Source organism: Corythoichthys intestinalis, chromosome 18 (assembly GCF_030265065.1).
Source record: "Corythoichthys intestinalis isolate RoL2023-P3 chromosome 18, ASM3026506v1, whole genome shotgun sequence".
Taxonomy (NCBI): domain Eukaryota; kingdom Metazoa; phylum Chordata; class Actinopteri; order Syngnathiformes; family Syngnathidae; genus Corythoichthys; species Corythoichthys intestinalis.
The window spans coordinates 19,119,476-19,138,714 of NC_080412.1; the positions used below are offsets into that span (position 1 = coordinate 19,119,476).

The window sequence follows — 19,239 nt, forward strand, 5'->3', positions numbered from 1 at the left end:
TTGGCTTTGTCTTAAAAAAAAAAAACTGATGAATTATATAAATTAAAACGACAGAGAAAACGTTCCTCTTTGCCTTTACTGCCATCATGTGTCCATTTTTTGTATGAATCACAGGATATTGCTTTCGCCATCACCAGATATTGTACAGTATATTGTATCATTTTTAATTGCAAGTTTGCAACTATTTATTCGTGTAACACGAGAGCGACCTCGCTGTTCACCAATGGTCAAGGTACGCTCAGTTAACCTAACCTTCATTGGTTTTGTATTTATTGCAGACAAATGTTTAAAATACAATTACTTAATGGAATTATGACATTTTGAGATTTAAAAAAAAAAAAAAAAAAAAGGTGAGCAAATTCTTACCTCAGTGGCTACCATTGACAGGGATAGACATCCAATCCATTTGAACTTGGAGGGAAGGCAAATGAATGAATTCGCTGCCAACCCTCCCAGTTCAGAATGATAAAAGTCACATGTTTGAACACCTATTATTGTTAATGGCACTCAAACTCAACTACGAACTCAATTGTTTGAATGGAGATTTACAAATTGAGTTTAATTAGCCAAACTCTATTTTTTGGGTTACTTTGTCAAAAAAAAGACATCAATTGTTTAGTTAAAAAGCAAATGTTTGTACAAAGCAGGGACACACAAAATGATCTGGAGGGTCTAAATAGGGGTTCCATTGAAGCTCCCGGCAATATTTAGTAGCTGAGCTCCCAGCTCAGCTCTCTGTCCACCGGGGAGGAACTCTGCTGACAGTTCCCTGTACGTGGTACAAACTCTACGCTCCTGAATGTCCTTCCGGAGAATGCCATGTTTCCACCGATGCCGCGCCTCCCCGTACAATACCACTAAAGACCTGCGCGGCAGCGGCACAGCGACGTTCACTTCCCCCGAGAGTCCGAGCTGGGGGAGACCCCGCTCAAGTGACATGTTGAGCGTGGTGGCAGACAGCATGTTGACGGTTACGAGGCGCTCCCCCCACAGCCAGGAGTCATCCAAGTGAGGGTCAATGGCGGAGCCTCGTTGAGGATTGTAGTCAAGATTGCATTGCTCCACAGGCTGGAAGCTTGCCAGACTTTCTACTTGTTGCATTCGCAGCACTAGTTTTTTACTCAAAGCAGGAAGTCCGCTGAAACCTGCAAGACGCACTTTCCTTTTCTTGAAGTTCACTTTTGGCCCGAAGTCCTGCAATTAAACAGTCCCGTGGTTGTTTCAAAGACACAATGTGTGATTTCTTGTATACCTCTAAATTGGGTCAGTTGTTACTCAATCCACAACTGTATTATATGTGGTGTTTGACATCATCATCATCTGTACCTGTTTCTTTCGACCTGACTGGGACAGGTTCCAGACGTCCTGGTCCATGCTGCTTATGAGTTCCTTCTCCTCCTCCTCAGACAAAAAGTCTTCCCACAGGAACACTCCAGGGAAGGAGAACGACACCGGCTCACCATCTTTGCAAAAGGCAATTTTTCTCTTGGGGTCGTAGGCGAAATGATGCACAATCTACATCGACATGGAAGAATATGGAAAAATTACATATATTCTGCATACATTTAATGTATGAATACAAATAATAAAAATGTTAATTAAAACAAAATTAAAATTAATAAAAACAGAAATACACTCTGGTTATGACCCCCAATAAAACTCTAAAGATGATTAATAATAGCTATAGAGTCTACCCACGCACCACGTGTTCACTGTAGGGTTCCGCCCACTTGTCCGTCATTTTGACTCTGTATTTGCATTGATTTCAATTGATGGCGCAATTTAAAATGCATTTCATGGAAGACCCGGTGCTTTCTGATGCCGCAAACTCACTGGATCTGTTGCATAAAAGGCGTTATGAGGAAAAGCTTCGTTCTATACAGTCGCCAGATCCATATTTGATGCCCAAATCGATGTTTTTCGACCCACTGTCTTCGCCCTGTCTGCCTGACATCTCCTACGCTGATATTTAAAATGATCTTGTCCACACAAAATCAGCCTATTCTCACGAAAAACTTCAAGAGCTTGGACGCTTATAAATACTTCGTTGCTGGTTGGGTGAAACAGGTCCTCGTTTGGCAGGAATCTATCTTGTGCTTGGAAAGGTGAGTTACGAAATTTTCAATTCGAATTCTTTTGTTATTGCTAACATCCACTGTCAAGTCTAATGTATTTCATGTCGTTTGTCAATGGAGTTAAGGCTTTTAATGTTTATATGGTTTAGCGATAGCACGCACTACATACATACGTGTATGTTGTCGGCGATTAGCCTAGCAATGATCTTAATTGTGGTTATTTGTCAGCCCCGTAGACGAGGCCAGTTTCCCTCACTTGGTACCAGCTAAATATTATTCAAAAAATATCGATGGTGGAAGAAAGGGAAGTCACAAACATCTTGAATTTGAAACTATGTCGTACTACGTCGTATGTTGTCGGCGATTAGCCTAGCAATGATCTTAATTGTGGTTATTTGTCAGCCCCGTAGACGAGGCCAGTTTCTTTTACTTGGTACCAGCTAAATATTATTCAAAAAATAACGATGGTGGAAGATAGGGAAGTCACAAACATCTTGAATTTGAAACTATGTCGTACTACGTCGTATGTTGTCGGCGATTAGCCTAGCAATGATCTTAATTGTGGTTGTCAGGCCAAAACCCTCTAAATATATATTAAATGCATCTTACCGGATATAAAATGACTACTACATAGTCTGTGGTGATTTTTTGGTGTCCAATTTTCACGTCGAATTGCAGCCGTCCATTTCGCTCTTCTATTTGGATCCCTCGGAATACGGTAAAATTTCAAGTCTCTCCTTCCATCTTCTCTGTTAGTGCAACCAACAGCCACACACGCCTTCACCATTTTGATTATTAATGTTAAGGAGCAGAAAAACACGCCGTAAATAGGAGAAATGTACGTAGCCGTAATAGGTTAACACTATGTTTTGACGGACAAGTGGGCGGAACCCTACGCGAACACGTGGTACGTGGGTAGACTCTATAATAGCATTAATAACATTTTTAAATTGCTTTTTTGTTCTTTACGCGGGTAGATAAGAGAATTATAAGCCCCTCCCCCCTTGTTTTTGTATTTAATTTAAAAAAAAATGTAATAATAACATTAATTTAAAAAATAATATGTACATAAACAAATTCAGGTTTAAAATGTAAAAAAATAAATAAGAAATTATTTATTATTTACTCATTTCGTGCCATTGACAACGATAGGCGTCTAATTCATTTAAACTGATAAGATTGGCACCAGCTTCTCTTTCAGCGCCACTGACGGCGATGGACGTCCAATTCAGTTCTAATGTTCGTTATTGTACATTTTCGTATTTATCGGTAATAACAAGTAGCCATCCACTTGTTCCGCCAGACTACCGGTAGGTTGCAATCTATGACTAATGTTTAAGACGTCAAAACTAGTCAACAACTCACAACAAGATTAAGTTTACCTTCTCCCCGGACAAATTACTTTGTTTGAACTTCTCACACAGAAGGCAGTGCCTAATACCTTTGCAAGCACAAGAAGCAGCACCACTATCCTGAACCGTCATTTTCACTGCATCTTCTTCTATTAAATGTTAGAGGGCGCGTCGCTTCAAAGAAAGATAAATTCTGCCATCTAGCGGGTGGTCAAGACTGAACGTAAATGTAACAAAATAATTATAGCGTGTTTAAGCAACACGTTTCACGTGTTAACGACGACGCGTTTTATGTAATATTTAAGACATGTTAAAAAAAATGTTCTTTTTTTACTTGTGGGGCAATAAAGTTTTTTTTTGGGGGGGGCAGCCCCTTAAACCGCGCCTACCGGAAATACGTCATTCGTAGTACCCCGGGAAAGTTTTTGTTGTGCTGGTGTGTGTCGTGAAGGAAACCAAGAAAGGCAAGTCTGTGTAAGTACAGTTTTTATGCATTCTGTCACATATTTTTCAACCAGCAATGAATTTTTTTTTAGTTAGAAAAACTTCTGTCTACTTAAAAAAAGGCGAATTTTACATGCATTACACGGAAAGTGACCAGCTTACCTGCGGACGGTGCTAGTCTTAGAAAAATTAATCAATATTTTTCCTCTCTCTTAACATTTGTCTCCACATGTTATATTTTAGGGCTATCAAAGTGTGTAAAGTGATTGTTTTGCAGCACTACAGAGCTCGCTGTTGGACTCGAAAATCCCAAAGTAAGGGGTTAACATGACAACAAGAGAAAACAGCTCAATTTTACAAGCCCTGAATCAGGCTTATATTCCTCCCAGTACAGTACATCGGTTAACAAGATAGTCAACATTACGGGGTTAAAGTGCTTGTGACACGAAAAAGCATGTTTATTTCATAATACACGCGGTATTTTATGCTCCTGAATGATATGGACCGCTTGGATGTGTGTGGAAGCGATCGCTATATTTATTTAGTTTTTTGAATCCCGCGCCAGGAAAATGAGTGACTTCCGGCTTCGGTCTCGCATTGAGGAGGAGGGCGCTGTGACGTGTACGGTAGAAGACGTCCTCTTCACGCTACAGTGTACTGTTGTGTATGAGGACGAAGGATTCAGCTGATTTTGCGGATTAATACTTTTATTTTTTGCATCACGCCAGCCAAACGGCTGCAGAAAAATCATTCTGTATGCGGGAGAGGCGTATGCGCCTTTTTGGAGTTTCAAAAGGTTCCCATTCACCGTGGATATTTACTGTGGGACCATTGGACTTACAAGGAAGTGAGTAAACATCTTGTTTTGTATTATGTCAAATACGAATACAGTGATTACAAAGTAAACACTATAAAATTCCTTTAAATAAAGGACTACTTACGTTTGATCATTGATAGGCATGTAAAAAGCTATCCTCACGCTCATTAGCAGTTAGCTGTTAGCACGTTAGCTACACAACAATTCCAGCCACCCTCCTCCAGGGAACGAACTGTAAATTGCTCTCCGCCGGGCGGTTTGCCGATCCGCAAAGAAACTCGACAACCGGGTCGTCATGTCAAATAATCCAGGCTAGTTATGTGTGATTTTCCACTTCGAAGACTTTGAAACATCCCTCGGTTCGGGTTAGCATGTCGGCTAGCTGTCACTCCTTCTGGTCTGTTTACATTCTCCGAAGCCGGGGAAGGGAAATGACATATGTCCGATTTAGGTGTCATAAAATATCGTTCGGCAGGTGTGACAGTAAAGGTAAAGTCGACTGTTTTGACCATTATGGAGTAATTTTGCCATGTCGTCTTGAATAAATGGATTTTTATTATTTTATATTCCATTTAGCACAAGTTATTTGTCATGACCATGCCATTTATTTAGCAATTGGGGAAAGTACTTGGGTAAAAAGAATATCCTGTAAAAATATTGAAGTAAAGAGACAGAAACAATGACATTTTGCCGCTCTCTTCGTCTCGTTTTCCTCATTGTGAATAGTTCCCCCTCGACGGGCTGACTGGTCCTTCTCAAGCCATTTATATAGCTTTTGGGGAAAATACTTGGATAAAAAGAATATCCTGTAAAAATATTGGGAGTAGAGAGACTGAAACAATGACATTTTGCAGCTCTCTTCGTCTCGTTTTCCTCGTTCTGAACAATTCCCCCTCAATGGGCTGAATAGTAAAACGGATGAGCCTAGTCTACCGCTGACGTCATCCACCTGTTGGGGACGCTAAAGCCCTATAATTGTAGGCGTGGCTAACCGGCAGATTAAAAGACTAATTTCTCGTCATCTGCGCTTTGCTAAATTGTTGTATATGGTCGAATCGTCTCAAAATATGATTCTAATTCACATAATAATGCCATTTAAGACTTTTTTTCTGGTGTCGTATGCTCTTTAATTGGAAACAAGGAAAACAGACTTAAACATTGGCTTTTAAAACCCTCTAATATTTGATATCAATCTGTCCTAATAGGCTATTCGTAGTTTTCTATTGTTTTCATTGAATGAGCCATTACAAGGGTGCGGTTACGACTCGTTCACCACACCCCCATCCATCAGTTTCTTTGTTTGACTTCATCTTTTAATTGGTTTCCATGCTTCTCTTCAGAGAAATGACGGAGAAGATAACAGAGAAGCTTCTACTGGAGAAAGGTTCTCCAAAAACCAAGAGGCTCGAGGACATCAAGACATTAAAGTAAGCACTTAACATTTCATTATCAGCTTTTTTCTACAAACGCTAACCTTTGAAATCCTTTGCAGGCTTTCCAAACTAGGGTTGAAGTGTTCAGACTTGCCTGTCAAACTCCTCTCCCGTCTTCAGTCCCTGGAGCGCTGCGATTTGTCTGGGAACCGATTGCAAGAATTCCCCAAAAACTTGGAGCTGCCCAAGTTGCGCTTCTTGGACCTTAGTGACAACCAGATGGAGGATGTCACCTCAATGGCATCCCTGTGCAGCCTGGAGGAGGTCATGATGGAGGACAACCTTTATATCACTGTAAGGGGAAAAGGACATGTTTATGAAAATGCTTACTAAGGATGCAAACATACTCGGTTTTATATTGAACCGTTTGATAGGCCCTCTTCAATTCAATACGCAAAAACATTTGATCCAAATGAAAAGCTCCCAAAATGTATTTTCCGAATTTTTGTCGTCACTCTCGCTAAAATGTCGAGTGCAGCTTTGCCTTGACAAAACAAACTCTGCCACGAGTAGCCTCTACTCCACTCCTCCCCCAAACTGAATGAAACGTTATGTGGCGCACGAGGATCAATGCTCGTGAAGAAAGACCGAAACTTAAGGAGGCAGCTTGCCGGCTTTAATATCGTACAGATCCGTTGTTTGGCAGTATTTTGGGTGAGCTGATATGCTATCCCCACTCGTATATATTAAACAAAGACTGCCTTTACGGATACGTACAACAAAGTCCGCCTATATTTTGCTGTCGACTTGGCTGCTACGAATAACCTTGCATTGACAACAGACAGGTTAAGACCGTGGGTCACAGAGAGCTAACTCATGGTTACATGATGAACAATGAGTGGCAAATTAAGAGCGCTGTACTTCAAACTCGTCCTGTTTATGAAAGTCGATTGTCAAATGCTGGTGTTGTGCAGTACTGAGCAGACGTGACTTCTTTGGCGTTTGTTAACTTTTTTTAATGCCTGACAACACTCGCGCACACACTAGATGTCATCAATTAGCAACCTAGATGTGCCACGTTAGATCCCCCCAAGTCCCATGCCATTGGCTGCGTGAGCCCAGAGTGATCATGGGACGCGTAGTCCATATACTACATTGATGAATTAAAAATCGCCATGACTGAATGGAAGTTAAGCAGGCCAATTCAATCCATACCAGTGACTATAGCTAATGCTGCAAAAATTGTTTATCCAGTATGTAACACAGATGGACTCGGATTACAAATTGGATGTTTTTCTCATGTGGTAAACATATTTGCTAAGAGAGTAATAGCAATCAACAGTGTGCCCTGCCTCACTTTACAAACAGTAAAGATTGTTTTCAGCACTTTTACACAAAATTTCTTCAGATCAGTAAGAAGTAAGCATGTAAATATTATGCACTGTAATGCATGTTTATATGATGGCATTGTTATTTTTGCTTTTTAGAAAAATAAAAAACATTTTTTTAAAAATGTTTTTTTTTTTCTTTCAAAACATTAAATGTATTAAATCGAATCGAAAACCGTGTCCCTCGTATCGAAAAACATACCGAACCATGATTTAACTGTATCGTTGCATCCCTAATGCTGACTTAGGTGACAAAAGTTGGTGGGGAAAACTGAATTCTGTTTTGCATCTAATAAGACAAAAGTGCTTGATTTCACCCTTTTACCTACTTTTACACAGGTGAGTGACAATTACAAGCTAATGACGCTGCTGCCCAATTTGCGAAGTTACAATGGTAAAGACATCACCAGCACCGCCAACCACGTACGCTTCGTGTTCACGGAAAACCTCAGGACGCGGGTATGGAATCTGCGTTTCATTCGCTTGTGCGTGCTTCCAGCCAAAGATGACTGATGACAAACTGCCTCATAGATTGTTGCCTTGTGGGAGAAAAGCTACAGCCTGCCGGTTCCCGTAACATCAAACAAAATGGCCGTCCTGGAGGAGGACTTTGTTAATGCAGTGCGGAAGCAAGTGAAATATGGACCAAATTCAGTTAGCGACTTCACTAAATGGAAGGTAAGGAAAATGGCATGGCTGTTAAATTTCTCAATTACATGACTGGGAAATTTTGCTGTTTTACTGCATGTAGCTACTAGAGTGATGTCTTATTCCAGGGCTGTCAAACTCATTGTAGCGGCCACATTGTAGTTAATTTCCTTTAAAAGTCAATTATGTCTGCTAAGTTAGAATATTTAACTTATTGGCTTGACAGCACTAGACGTCCAATCCGTTTTGACGTTTTCCCTGCTGTGTTTTCCATTGTGTCTGTTAGGTTGAGATCATGGCCAGGGAGTATCTGCGCTCGTTGACAGAGGAGGACTCATCAAACGAAGTAAGTGTAAGGCAAAGAACACTCATCCAAGATCAAAACAAATTTTTTTTGTTTTTTTTTTAGTTAACTGTTTCAGTGCCATTGACGATAATAGGCATTCACTCATGTGGCCCTTTTCATACTTCTGATGTGAATTTAAATTAATCGGTCAGTAGTAGAAGTCCAATCGATTTGAACCTTTTTTTTATTTTTAGCTGACTTTGATATCATGAAATATTGTACATACAGTATAAGAGATTATTAGAGTTGGCCAAGCCAATTAAAGCATGTGAAAATTATATAGGATAATATCGACAACGGTTTTGCGCTACTAAGCATATGGCAATGCTTTATTGACACTTTGCAGTTGCACTTGAGCCGAAAAAAATTATGTTTTATTTTAATAATAATTAAAAAAAAAACATTTAAGTATATATATATATATATATATATATTAGAGGTGTGCAAAATTTCCGATTCTTAGATTATTCGCGATTCGGCCGTGGAAGATTCGAGAACGATTCACAAACATCCAAATTCGATTATTGAAATATGCCAAGTAAAGCAGAAGTACAACACACTCAGCGCGCCGTGCGGTCTTCGGTACGCAATTAGGGACGGAGCGAGAGTAGCTAAACATCATGCTTCTCATTACCCGGCCCCTCGGGTAATGCCAATGCTCAACTCACGGCTCTAGCTCAACTCATGCCACGAGATAAAAAAAACAACAACATACCTGACTGCTGCCGAAAAGCTGCTACAAAGTACAGCCACATTATGTTACGGTAGATATCATTTATATAGGACTAGATGCAAGATAGATTTGGTATCGTTAGCAGCACATCTACAAAAAGCTATATGCGGGCGTTAGCAACGGCCGCCATCTTAAAGCAGTACACTTCCCTGCAAGGCTGTTGTTGCGAACCTTCCAAGCGAACCTAATTAACTTTTTATCTAAAATACTCCTAAATCGGTAAAATATTGACTTGAATCTATCTTTAAAATAGTTTTAAAACTTTCACATGTTGAAAGTAGACAAAAATTATGGAATAACAGGAGCAATTTTCACAACTTTAACGGTTGATTCACAACATTAAATTAATTGAAAGTAGTTTAAAGCTGCTGATACAGAATGGGGACTGGAGTTTTTTATTTACTGTTATTTTTGTATATTTGTTTACTGCTATATGTTAACTTGATACTGAAATAGTAGTTTGGATTAGCCTGAGAGGATTTTTGAACAATTTTGGAACTAATGTACAAAACAATTTAAAAAAAAAAAAAAAAAAAAAAGGAGGGGGGTGCATCAATAATCGTTTTATAATCGAATCGGAGCCTCTGAATCGTAATCGTAATCGAATCGTTAGGTGCCCAAAGATTCCCAGCTGTAATATATATATATATATATATATATATATATATATATATATATATATATATATATATATATATATATATATTATTTATAGAGCACTTTTACCGATGCTGTATCCTGTGTGAAATGGGAAGCCAGTGCAGTTTGTGAAGGACGAGGGTAATGTGATTCCTATAGGGGTACGGGTGAGAAGGCATGCAGCAAAGTTTTAGAAATATTGTAGGTTATTGAGGAGTTAAGATGGAGAACCAAAAAGAATGCTATTACAGCATTCAAGTCTGGAGGTCATAAACGCATGGAGGAAGGTTTCAGCAGCAGAGAAGGTGAGGGAGGGATGAAGACAGCTATGTTCTTGACGTGGAAGAAGGCAATTCTGGTGATGTGGTTGATGTGCTGGTCGAATCTTCGTTTATTGTCGAAAATGATACCTAGGTTGCGGGAATGTGTTGAGAAAGGAAGGGTGCAGTTGTTGATGGTGAAGGAAAATTGACTGTAGTTAGTTTCCTTTGAAAAGCCCATTATGTCTGCTAAATTAGAATATTTAACTTATTGGCTGCCCCTGACAGCACTAGACGCCATTTTGACATTTTCCCTCCTGTGTTTTCCATTGTGTCTGTTAGATTGATACCATGGCCAGGGAGTATCTGCGCTTGTTGACGGCACCAAAGGAGGTCTCGCCAAACAAAGTAAATGTAAGGCAAAGAACACTCATCCAAGATCAAAATAAATGTTAAATTTTTTTTTTTTTTTTTAATTAACGGTTTCAGTGCTATTGACGATGATAGGCGTTCAATCATGTGGCCCCTTTCATACAATTAGCCATAATATGTTAAGTCCACGACCGCATATATCGGTATCGGTTTGATATCGTTATCGGATTTTTGGAGTTGGACAATATCAGGATATCGGGTATCGGTTAAAAAGTCATTATCGGACAACTCCAGAGATTATTGACTTACAGTGTAAAAAAATTTAATTATGCAATTTAATAGCAATACTTAGTTGCTTAGTTTTTCATTGGATTTAGAAGGGTTTTTCCATACAACTATGTGTTGCAATCGTATTTGGCATAGGAAGTTAACTCCAAGCAAGGACACCCTTGTAAAAGTTTTCTCTAAAATTGTCAGACTCAGCCACTGTTGCTGTGTTTATCATGCAGGAGGTCTCGACCACCATTAAAAGGAAGGAAACTCCACTGTCGACGTACAGCGACGTACGGCTGATTCCTCGTAAAAAGTCGCGATCTGATCCTGAAGATGCCGTGATTCCTGCCACGAGGCGTCAGTGTTCCTTGGTGCCCAGACGCGTACCTGCGAAGAAAGAGGCTGTCAGCGGGTGTTTGACAACGCCAGTCAATAGAGTTAAGAGCGGACCGAAGAATGAGTCAAATGATGATTTGATAAAGAGCATCAACAAGACGCAGGTACTCGAACCCAACACTCCTTTATAATTACATTTTGCCAAGATTTAGAGATCGAAATTCCTTTACCTTTTAATAGGGGAAGTGACTCTTTTTGGTGATTTAAAAAAAACGTATTAATATTGATGTCCCGATCTGATACACAGTGTTGGAATTGGTACCAGATATGTCTATATTTTTGGAGCAATCGGACCATATCGGATTTGCTCGCCTAGCAGACCCCGCAGAAATGCCAAAATAATCCATCTTTGTGAGACAGACAACGATGAGGGAAAAGTTTACACAGCTGACGTAGCGACAACGGTGTCATCTCGGCGACAAACCGTCATCTCTCAGTCGTTGTGTGTGAATAAATTGTTACTATTCTATCTAAAGCTCTATTTGTCTGGTTGTTCATAGTATTTTGTAAAAGGAAAACATTATTCAGATGTTTGGGATGTAACTAATGCAAAAAATAGCTTTGTTAAAGTAAAAGTTATGTTTGAAATGTATGCGTTTACAAAAAGCTCATTTTCTCCGTTTTTTCATCAGAAATTGGAAAATTGCTCAAACTAAGCTATTTTCTAATGCTGATTTCTAAAGAATGGAAAAAGAAACGAACTTACTTTTTTTTCTGCTGAAAGAAGAGAGTCCAATCTTTCTTTTGGTGGGTTCAAAGTTTATATAGCAATAGAACAGAATTTTCTGTGGGCCTTGCAAAATCAGTCAAAATCCAGAAAAAACGGCCGGGAGCGAAGGGCCTTGCTCTGGTGAAAATGGCTGGGAGTGAAAGAGTTAAAATGACAGCACAGTGAAATGTGTACTTGTTGTGTTTTTCGGAGTTTTTTCACCCTCTGCTGGCGCTTGGGTGCGACTGATTTTATAGGCTTCAGCACCCATGAGCATTGTGTAAGTAATTATTGACATCAACAATGGCGGGCTACTAGTTTTAGTTTTTGATTGAAAATTTTAAAAATTTTATTAAAATGAAAACATTAAGAGGGGTTTTAATATAAAATTTCTATAACTTGTACTAACATTTATCTTTTAAGAACTACAAGTCTTTCTATCCATGCATCGCTTTAACAGAATGTTAATAATGGTAATGCCATCTTGTTGATTTATTGTTATAGTAAACAAATATAGTACTTACAGTGCCTTGCAAAAGTATTCGGCCCCCTTGAACCTTGCAACCTTTCGCCACATTTCAGGCTTCAAACAAAGATATAAACTTTTAAATTTTTTGTCAAGAATCAACAACAAGTGGGACACAATCGTGAAGTGGAACAAAATTAATTGGATAATTTAAACTTTTTTAACAAATAAAAAACTGAAAAGTGGGGCGTGCAATATTATTCGGCCCCCTTGCGTTAATACTTTGTAGCGCCACCTTTTGCTCCAATTACAGCTGCAAGTCACTTGGGGTATGTTTCTATCAGTTTTGCACATCGAGAGACTGACATTCTTGCCCATTCTTCCTTGCAAAACAGCTCGAGCTCAGTGAGGTTGGATGGAGAGTGTTTGTGAACAGCAGTCTTCAGCTCTTTCCACAGATTCTCGATTGGATTCAGGTCTGGACTTTGACTTGGCCATTCTAACACCTGGATACGTTTATCTTTGAACCATTCCATTGTAGATTTGGCTTTATGTTTTGGATCATTGTCCTGTTGGAAGATAAATCTCCGTCCCAGTCTCAGGTCTTGTGCAGATACCAACAGGTTTTCTCCCAGAATGTTCCTGTATTTGGCTGCATCCATCTTCCCGTCAATTTTAACCATCTTCCCTGTCCCTGCTGAAGAAAAGCAGGCCCAAACCATGATGCTGCCACCACCATGTTTGACAGTGGGGATGGTGTGTTCAGGGTGATGAGCTGTGTTGCTTTTACGCCAAACATATTGTTTTGCATTGTGGCCAAAAAGTTCAATTTTGGTTTCATCTGACCAGAGCACCTTCTTCCACATGTTTGGTGTGTCTCCCAGGTGGCTTGTGGCAAACTTTAAACGAGACTTTTTATGGATATCTTTGAGAAATGGCTTTCTTCTTGCCACTCTTCCATAAAGGCCAGATTTGTGCAGTGTACGACTGATTGTTGTCCTATGGACAGACTCTCCCACCTCAGCTGTAGATCTCTGCAGTTCATCCAGAGTGATCATGGGCCTCTTGGCTGCATCTCTGATCAGTTTTCTCCTTGTTTGAGAAGAAAGTTTGGAAGGACAGCCGGGTCTTGGTAGATTTGCAGTGGTCTGATGCTCCTTCCATTTCAATATGATGGCTTGCACAGTGCTCCTTGAGATGTTTAAAGCTTGGGAAATATTTTTGTATCCAAATCCGGCTTTAAACTTCTCCACAACAGTATCTCGGACCTGCCTGGTGTGTTCCTTGGTTTTCATAATGCTCTCTGCACTTTAAACAGAACCCTGAGACTATCACAGAGCAGGTGCATTTAAACGGAGACTTGATTACACACAGGTGGATTCTATTTATCATCATCGGTCATTTAGGACAACATTGGATCATTCAGAGATCCTCACTGAACTTCTGGATTGAGTTTGCTGCACTGAAAGTAAAGGGGCCGAATAATATTGCACGCCCCACTTTTCAGTTTTTTATTTGTTAAAAAAGTTTAAATTATCCAATAAATGTTGTTCCACTTCACGATTGTGTCCCACTTGTTGTTGATTCTTGACAAAAAAATTTAATTTCATATCTTTATGTTTGAAGCCTGAAATGTGGCGAAAGGTTGCAAGATTCAAGGGGGCCGAATACTTTTGCAAGGCACTGTATGTTGAATGTATATATCCATCTTGTGTCTTATCTTTCCATTCCAACATTAATTTACATAAAAGTTTTGGCATATTTTATAGATGGTTTGAATTGCGATTAATTACTATTATTTAATTTTTAAGCTGTAATTAACTCGATTAAAAATTTTAATCGTTTGACACCCCTAGTACACATATGTGGATAGAATAGCCAGGTCAGCCAATGAGTGCCCTATAATGAATTAATGTTGGCTGTGGAGCAGCCAGTGCGTCTGCAGCCCCTTCACGTCCTGCAGTGTCACAGCAAGCAGGACAACTCGGAAGACTTCTCCACTCAGCTTTGGGCCTGTGCCTTCCAGCCTCAGCAGGACTCCTCCGGTAATTGTACAAGCTTCTAACTTGTCTCAACTCGTTGCAATCACGACATCTCTCATGTTTATTCTTATGTTGCGCAGGAAGTCGCATAGTTGCGACATGCGGTGGAGATTCTTTGTGCCTTATCGACTGTGAGACTGGCATGGTGATGAAGAAGTATAAAGTCACTGGAGAGGTCTGTTTGCTGCCATTGGCATCACCCCTCGCAGTAAAAATACGCTGTCAATGGCAGCCAATGTGTTCAATTTAAATTCAGCTATCAAGGTGTTAATAAACATGAATAAGTCTTATTTGTGGCCACAGGAATTTTTCTCACTGGCCTGGTCAACGGTCCTGATGTCCCGAGGGGGGGGAGCTTCGGCGCAGCCTTGCAACATTCTTGCGGCGGGCGGAAAGCGAGGCTTGGTCAAGCTGATCCACCCCCGGTGCAACGTGGCGTATGGCGAGTTCCGTGTTAGCCGCAGGGCCTTGTCCATCCTTCGCTTCAACCACCGCCAAGGCAACTTCCTATTTAGTAAGTGCTCACTATCACTTAAACTGTGTTCAAGCTCAGTTTCACAAGTGAAATATTTAACCCGTGATCGGGCAAGTGACTATTTTTGGTCGTTTGTAGAGAAAAACGCCTACCCAAAAATTGTTAAAGATTTGGTACCCACTTACATGGGCATCATATTACGTGACCACTATATTACCTCTTAATAGGGCGCTCATTTAAATACATTGATTAACTTTATAACATTATTGGGGGCCATAACCACTTTATTCCTCATACAAATGCCCCAAAAATCAACAGGAAGGGACCGAGAAATGCCCAAAATAAACACGACATGAAGTGGAATTGAACTCAAAATCAACAGAGAGGTACCCGAAATGAACAGGAAGTGAACCCATGCCCAAAAATCAACAAAAAGTGACTAACAAAATGCAACAAAATCAATGTGAAGTGACCCGCAGGAGTTTACTGACCAGCAAAGCATCCCCATGCATTTCTCCTGAAATTGCATTATCTAGTTAATTTGGTTTTTATGAACATTTTATGAATGTATACTGTAAATGTGTTTTTATTTTATAATAATTAACGATATTAACAGTTCATTAAATTGCCAAAAATAGTCACTTGCCCTGTAAAGTGTTAAAGTGCCACTGTTCTCTTTTCTCTTGAAGCGGGCTCTTACGACAACAAGATTGTGTTATGGGACATCGGCGGAATTGACAGCACGTACAACTTTAAAGTTGTGTGAGTCATTATTTCGAGTAGTATATTTCACCTAATATGGTTCAAAAGTGCTGAGTTGAACATATTTAAAATTACACTCTTATTCACTGACACTGATGTCATTCACCATTTAAGACTGGCATATGTGTTGACTCCAGGCAACTATTAACACTGGAAAGCAGCTCTACCCCGCTGCACATCTGCCTGCCACCCACCAAGCCCGATGCACAGCTCCTGGCAGCATGCGAGGACGGTCTACACTGGTACAACACGCAACTTGCGCCCAAGGGCGGTACCAAGAGGTCGGTGTTAAAGTTTTACTCTCGCAGTGTTCAGCAAAAATAAGCATAATTTTTTTTCTCCAAAAGGTCTATCGAAGCAGAAGTAACCTTCCCTGTTTACAAGAACGAAGACAAAGATCTCAACTACCACACCGTGGACGGTCTCGCGTTCCTCACTGATGATATCGTGGGTAAGCGACTAAGCGGACTTGCTTGTCTTGACTTGCTAGTCAAGCTTATCAGTAGCTACTCTTATCAATATGACTGCATGGGACAGATCAGCAGTGGACAAATGTTTGCGCTTAAGGAGCACATTTGATTTCTAAAACAGTGAACCCTACATTTAGTTTTTTTTTTTTTTTCAAGCAACTCTCTTCAAGTGATTTATGGAGTTCTGTTCGGACAAAAACCTTTTTTTTGGGGGGGGGGGTGTACCTCAGAATGAATAAACTAACCAATTATTAAAATGAATGCATCATGAAGAAATACTTATAAATGAGAAAAAAACTAAGTGAAAATACGGCCAAATTAATCCAACTAAAATGAAACATTTTATTACAATGCGTAATATGTCAGATAAACCCTTTATATGGCCCTCATTGATGACGCTGGACATCCAATTCATTTTGACTTGAAGGGTTGGATGAATTGGACGTCTAATTAGCGCTGTCAGTGGCATATACAGTGGGGAGAACAAGTATTTGATACACTGCCAATGGGTTTTCCTATTGACTGTGTATCAAATACTTGTTCTCCCCACTGTAAATATGAGTATTCACAGTCAGTTAACCTAGTTTAAATGAATTGGGCATCTATGCATCTATCAATGGCAATGAATGAGTTAATATTAAATATTTTTATTTTTACAATTTTTCAACTTGGTTTTTACATTTTTATAATTAAAAAAAAATAAATATTGTTATTTATTTAAATTTCTTTTACTGTTTAAAAATGAGCTTAAATAAAAAAGACCACTACAATTATTGTCTTTATCGATTCAAAATGCTTTTTTTTTTTTTTTTTTTTTTTTCCCCTATTTAAAGCAAAAAAGGGATTAAAAAAAGAGAATATTAATACTAGAGGTGGGAATCTTGGGGCACCTAACGATTCGATTACAATTCAGTGGCTACGATTCGATTGTAAATCGATTATTGATGCACGATCCCGCTATTAGCTGCTTTTAATGTTTTGTACATTAGTTAGACAAATTGTACAAAAATCCTCTCAGGCTTAAATAAATTACTATTTCAGTATCAAGTTAACATTTCAAAACAGTAAATAAAATACTCAAGTCCCCATTCTGTTTCAGCAGCTTTGAACTACATTCAATTAGTTTAATGTTGAGAATCAACTGTTAAAGTTGTTAAAATTACTCCCGTTATTCCATAATTTCCCTTCTGTCTAGTTTCGACATGTGAAAGTTTTAAAACTGTTTCATCATTTAAAGATAGATTGAAGTCTAGATTTTGCCAATTTAGGAGGATTTTAGATAAAAAGTTACTTTGTTTGGCATATTTCAATAATCGGAATTTGGATGTTTGTGAATCGTTCTCAAATCTTCCACGGCCGAATTGCGAATAATCTAAGAATTGGAAATTTCGCACACTTCTAATTAATACTATTTTATTTATTATTTAGCAAGGTCCACATACACTATGTAGACGCCAGGTGTTGATGATTTTTTTTTTTTTTAAATGACCAAATATAGTCAATTGTCCCATATAAGTTTAAAGAAAGGAGCAGGCATTATTTTGACCACCAATTATGGATAATGCCAATGAGCTAATATTGTCGTTGTTGTGGTGGTCAGCCTCCAAGAACTTTTCGTACAGCTGCATCTATCTGTGGAGCTGGAGTCAAACGCGATCGCAACGGCGTGACAAGAACGGGCATGTGCGCGCAGCCGTACTGGCCGAGCTGCGCTGGGCAAACACGGAGATTCCTTACTTGGCGCTCAGCACCTGTCCCGGTAAGCCCACCACCCATCTTCCTATTTACCACTAGACCCAAATGTGGGGGGCATATCTGTGAGTTTTTTCCTGTTTGAGAACACTTGTATGCTGCAACCTCAACTAGGTGTGTTATTCATTACCCCCTAGGTTGGATTACATGTTTACGTATTACCATTCAGAGGCAGTAATAATGTAAAGCAACTAACTTGAGAACTTATAAATGAGTTGTAATGAATAATATATTGCAGCAGAACAACTTGTTTGTCTGCCTCTAGGCCGATCTTACATCGTGTGTGGTGACAACGAAGGCAAATTGTGGACGTATCACATCACTAAACTCCAGACGGACAATTTCCAGACCGGAAAGCCCATTGAGCCCACGGAGGTGAACAGGGGAAGCGAGAGAAACGTTCTCAGAGGTTTCGCACAATCGCTAATGCGTCGCTCGTTCCGCTTAGGTGCTCCAGTGGCCTGCCCCTGTCCGGCAGGGCCTTGGCCCGCTGGAAGGTCCATCCATCAACAGTGTGGCCATAGACCCCGAATTCCAGTACCTGGTGGCCCTCAGCGACAAGAACATGGTGATGGTGTGGAAGAGGACGCCCTGAACAATTGAATACCACCTATTAATACTACTTGAAATGTTTTGTGAGATTCGACACTCGTATGAGAATCCAATGTTCTTTGGATTAATTTCCAAATCTTAAAAGAGATCAGTGGTTATCTAATGTGTAATGTAAGCCACTACTACAGTATGCAAACATGCGTAACACCTCAGCAATTAACTTACTGGCTGCCATTGACAGCAATAGATGTCCAATCAATTTGAAATCCCAGTTCAGATGGAAGGGACATCTACAAGTAACAAATGTTTTTTTACTCATAATTTTAGTACAAGACCCTTTACACTGTATTTTAATCTTTCACATTGTGCATTTTTACTCAAGGATTTGTCACTGTGATGTACAGTACACCGTTGTAGTGAGTTAGTCACTATTTTTACAGTCACTGAAGGGCATTCCACCAAGACAATGAAATGTTTAAAAATGGGCAACATTTCTTGTTTGCTTCAATTGTCATTTTTTATCAAAATGGTCTAAGATTTTCATGTGCATTATTGAATGATTTTTTTCCCAAACATTTTGCAATGATTTTTTTTTGTAGCTATAGCAAAGAGCTAAATATGGAAAATGCATCCGCAATAGTTAACATTTCTGTTGAATGAATACAAGTTTCATTCTTATTTGTATTTTTTGTGTATGTGTGTGTGCAGATGGCAAACAAATAACACAATTTTTGCCAACATAACAAGAAGAAGCAGTGCAGTAGTGTTGTACATTTGACTCTCAAGTACTTCGAGTGCCTTGCTAAATTTATGAAAAAATATGTTAATATTGTGTATTTCATTATCCTGTAGCCGAGGGGTGTGACAAAATATCGAAACGAAACTAACAAGTTGC

The 19,239-nt window shown here is 39.4% G+C and overlaps 2 protein-coding genes across 8 annotated transcripts; one reads left to right on the forward strand and one right to left on the reverse strand.

Moving 5' to 3' along the window:
* Positions 1-60: 60 nt before the first annotated feature.
* On the reverse strand, positions 61-5,739 carry alkbh4 (alkB homolog 4, lysine demthylase). Of its 4 annotated transcripts, none has more exons than XM_057821190.1 (3): positions 4,813-5,739; positions 1,327-1,515; positions 61-1,194 (listed from the first exon to the last, which is right to left on the reverse strand). In XM_057821190.1, exons 2-3 carry the CDS (start codon positions 1,372-1,374, stop codon positions 673-675), a joined length of 570 nt encoding a protein of 189 aa, XP_057677173.1. In that variant the 5' UTR covers positions 1,375-1,515; positions 4,813-5,739; the 3' UTR covers positions 61-672. The 4 variants fall into 4 exon arrangements, with proteins under 4 accessions (XP_057677173.1, XP_057677171.1, XP_057677170.1 ...); XM_057821188.1 differs by lacking the exon at positions 4,813-5,739 and adding an exon at positions 3,517-3,613; XM_057821187.1 differs by lacking the exon at positions 4,813-5,739 and adding an exon at positions 3,458-3,593.
* On the forward strand, positions 1,691-18,917 carry lrwd1 (leucine-rich repeats and WD repeat domain containing 1). Of its 4 annotated transcripts, none has more exons than XM_057821182.1 (17): positions 1,692-2,105; positions 6,029-6,115; positions 6,181-6,415; positions 7,789-7,908; positions 7,981-8,127; positions 8,384-8,443; positions 10,418-10,489; positions 10,957-11,220; positions 14,222-14,336; positions 14,414-14,508; positions 14,637-14,847; positions 15,498-15,570; positions 15,708-15,851; positions 15,918-16,021; positions 17,641-17,799; positions 18,058-18,167; positions 18,241-18,917. In XM_057821182.1, exons 1-17 carry the CDS (start codon positions 1,975-1,977, stop codon positions 18,385-18,387), a joined length of 2,274 nt encoding a protein of 757 aa, XP_057677165.1. In that variant the 5' UTR covers positions 1,692-1,974; the 3' UTR covers positions 18,388-18,917. The 4 variants fall into 4 exon arrangements, with proteins under 4 accessions (XP_057677166.1, XP_057677165.1, XP_057677167.1 ...); XM_057821184.1 differs by lacking the exon at positions 1,692-2,105 and adding an exon at positions 3,813-3,901; XM_057821185.1 differs by lacking the exon at positions 1,692-2,105 and adding an exon at positions 4,516-4,718.
* Positions 18,918-19,239: the final 322 nt, after the last annotated feature.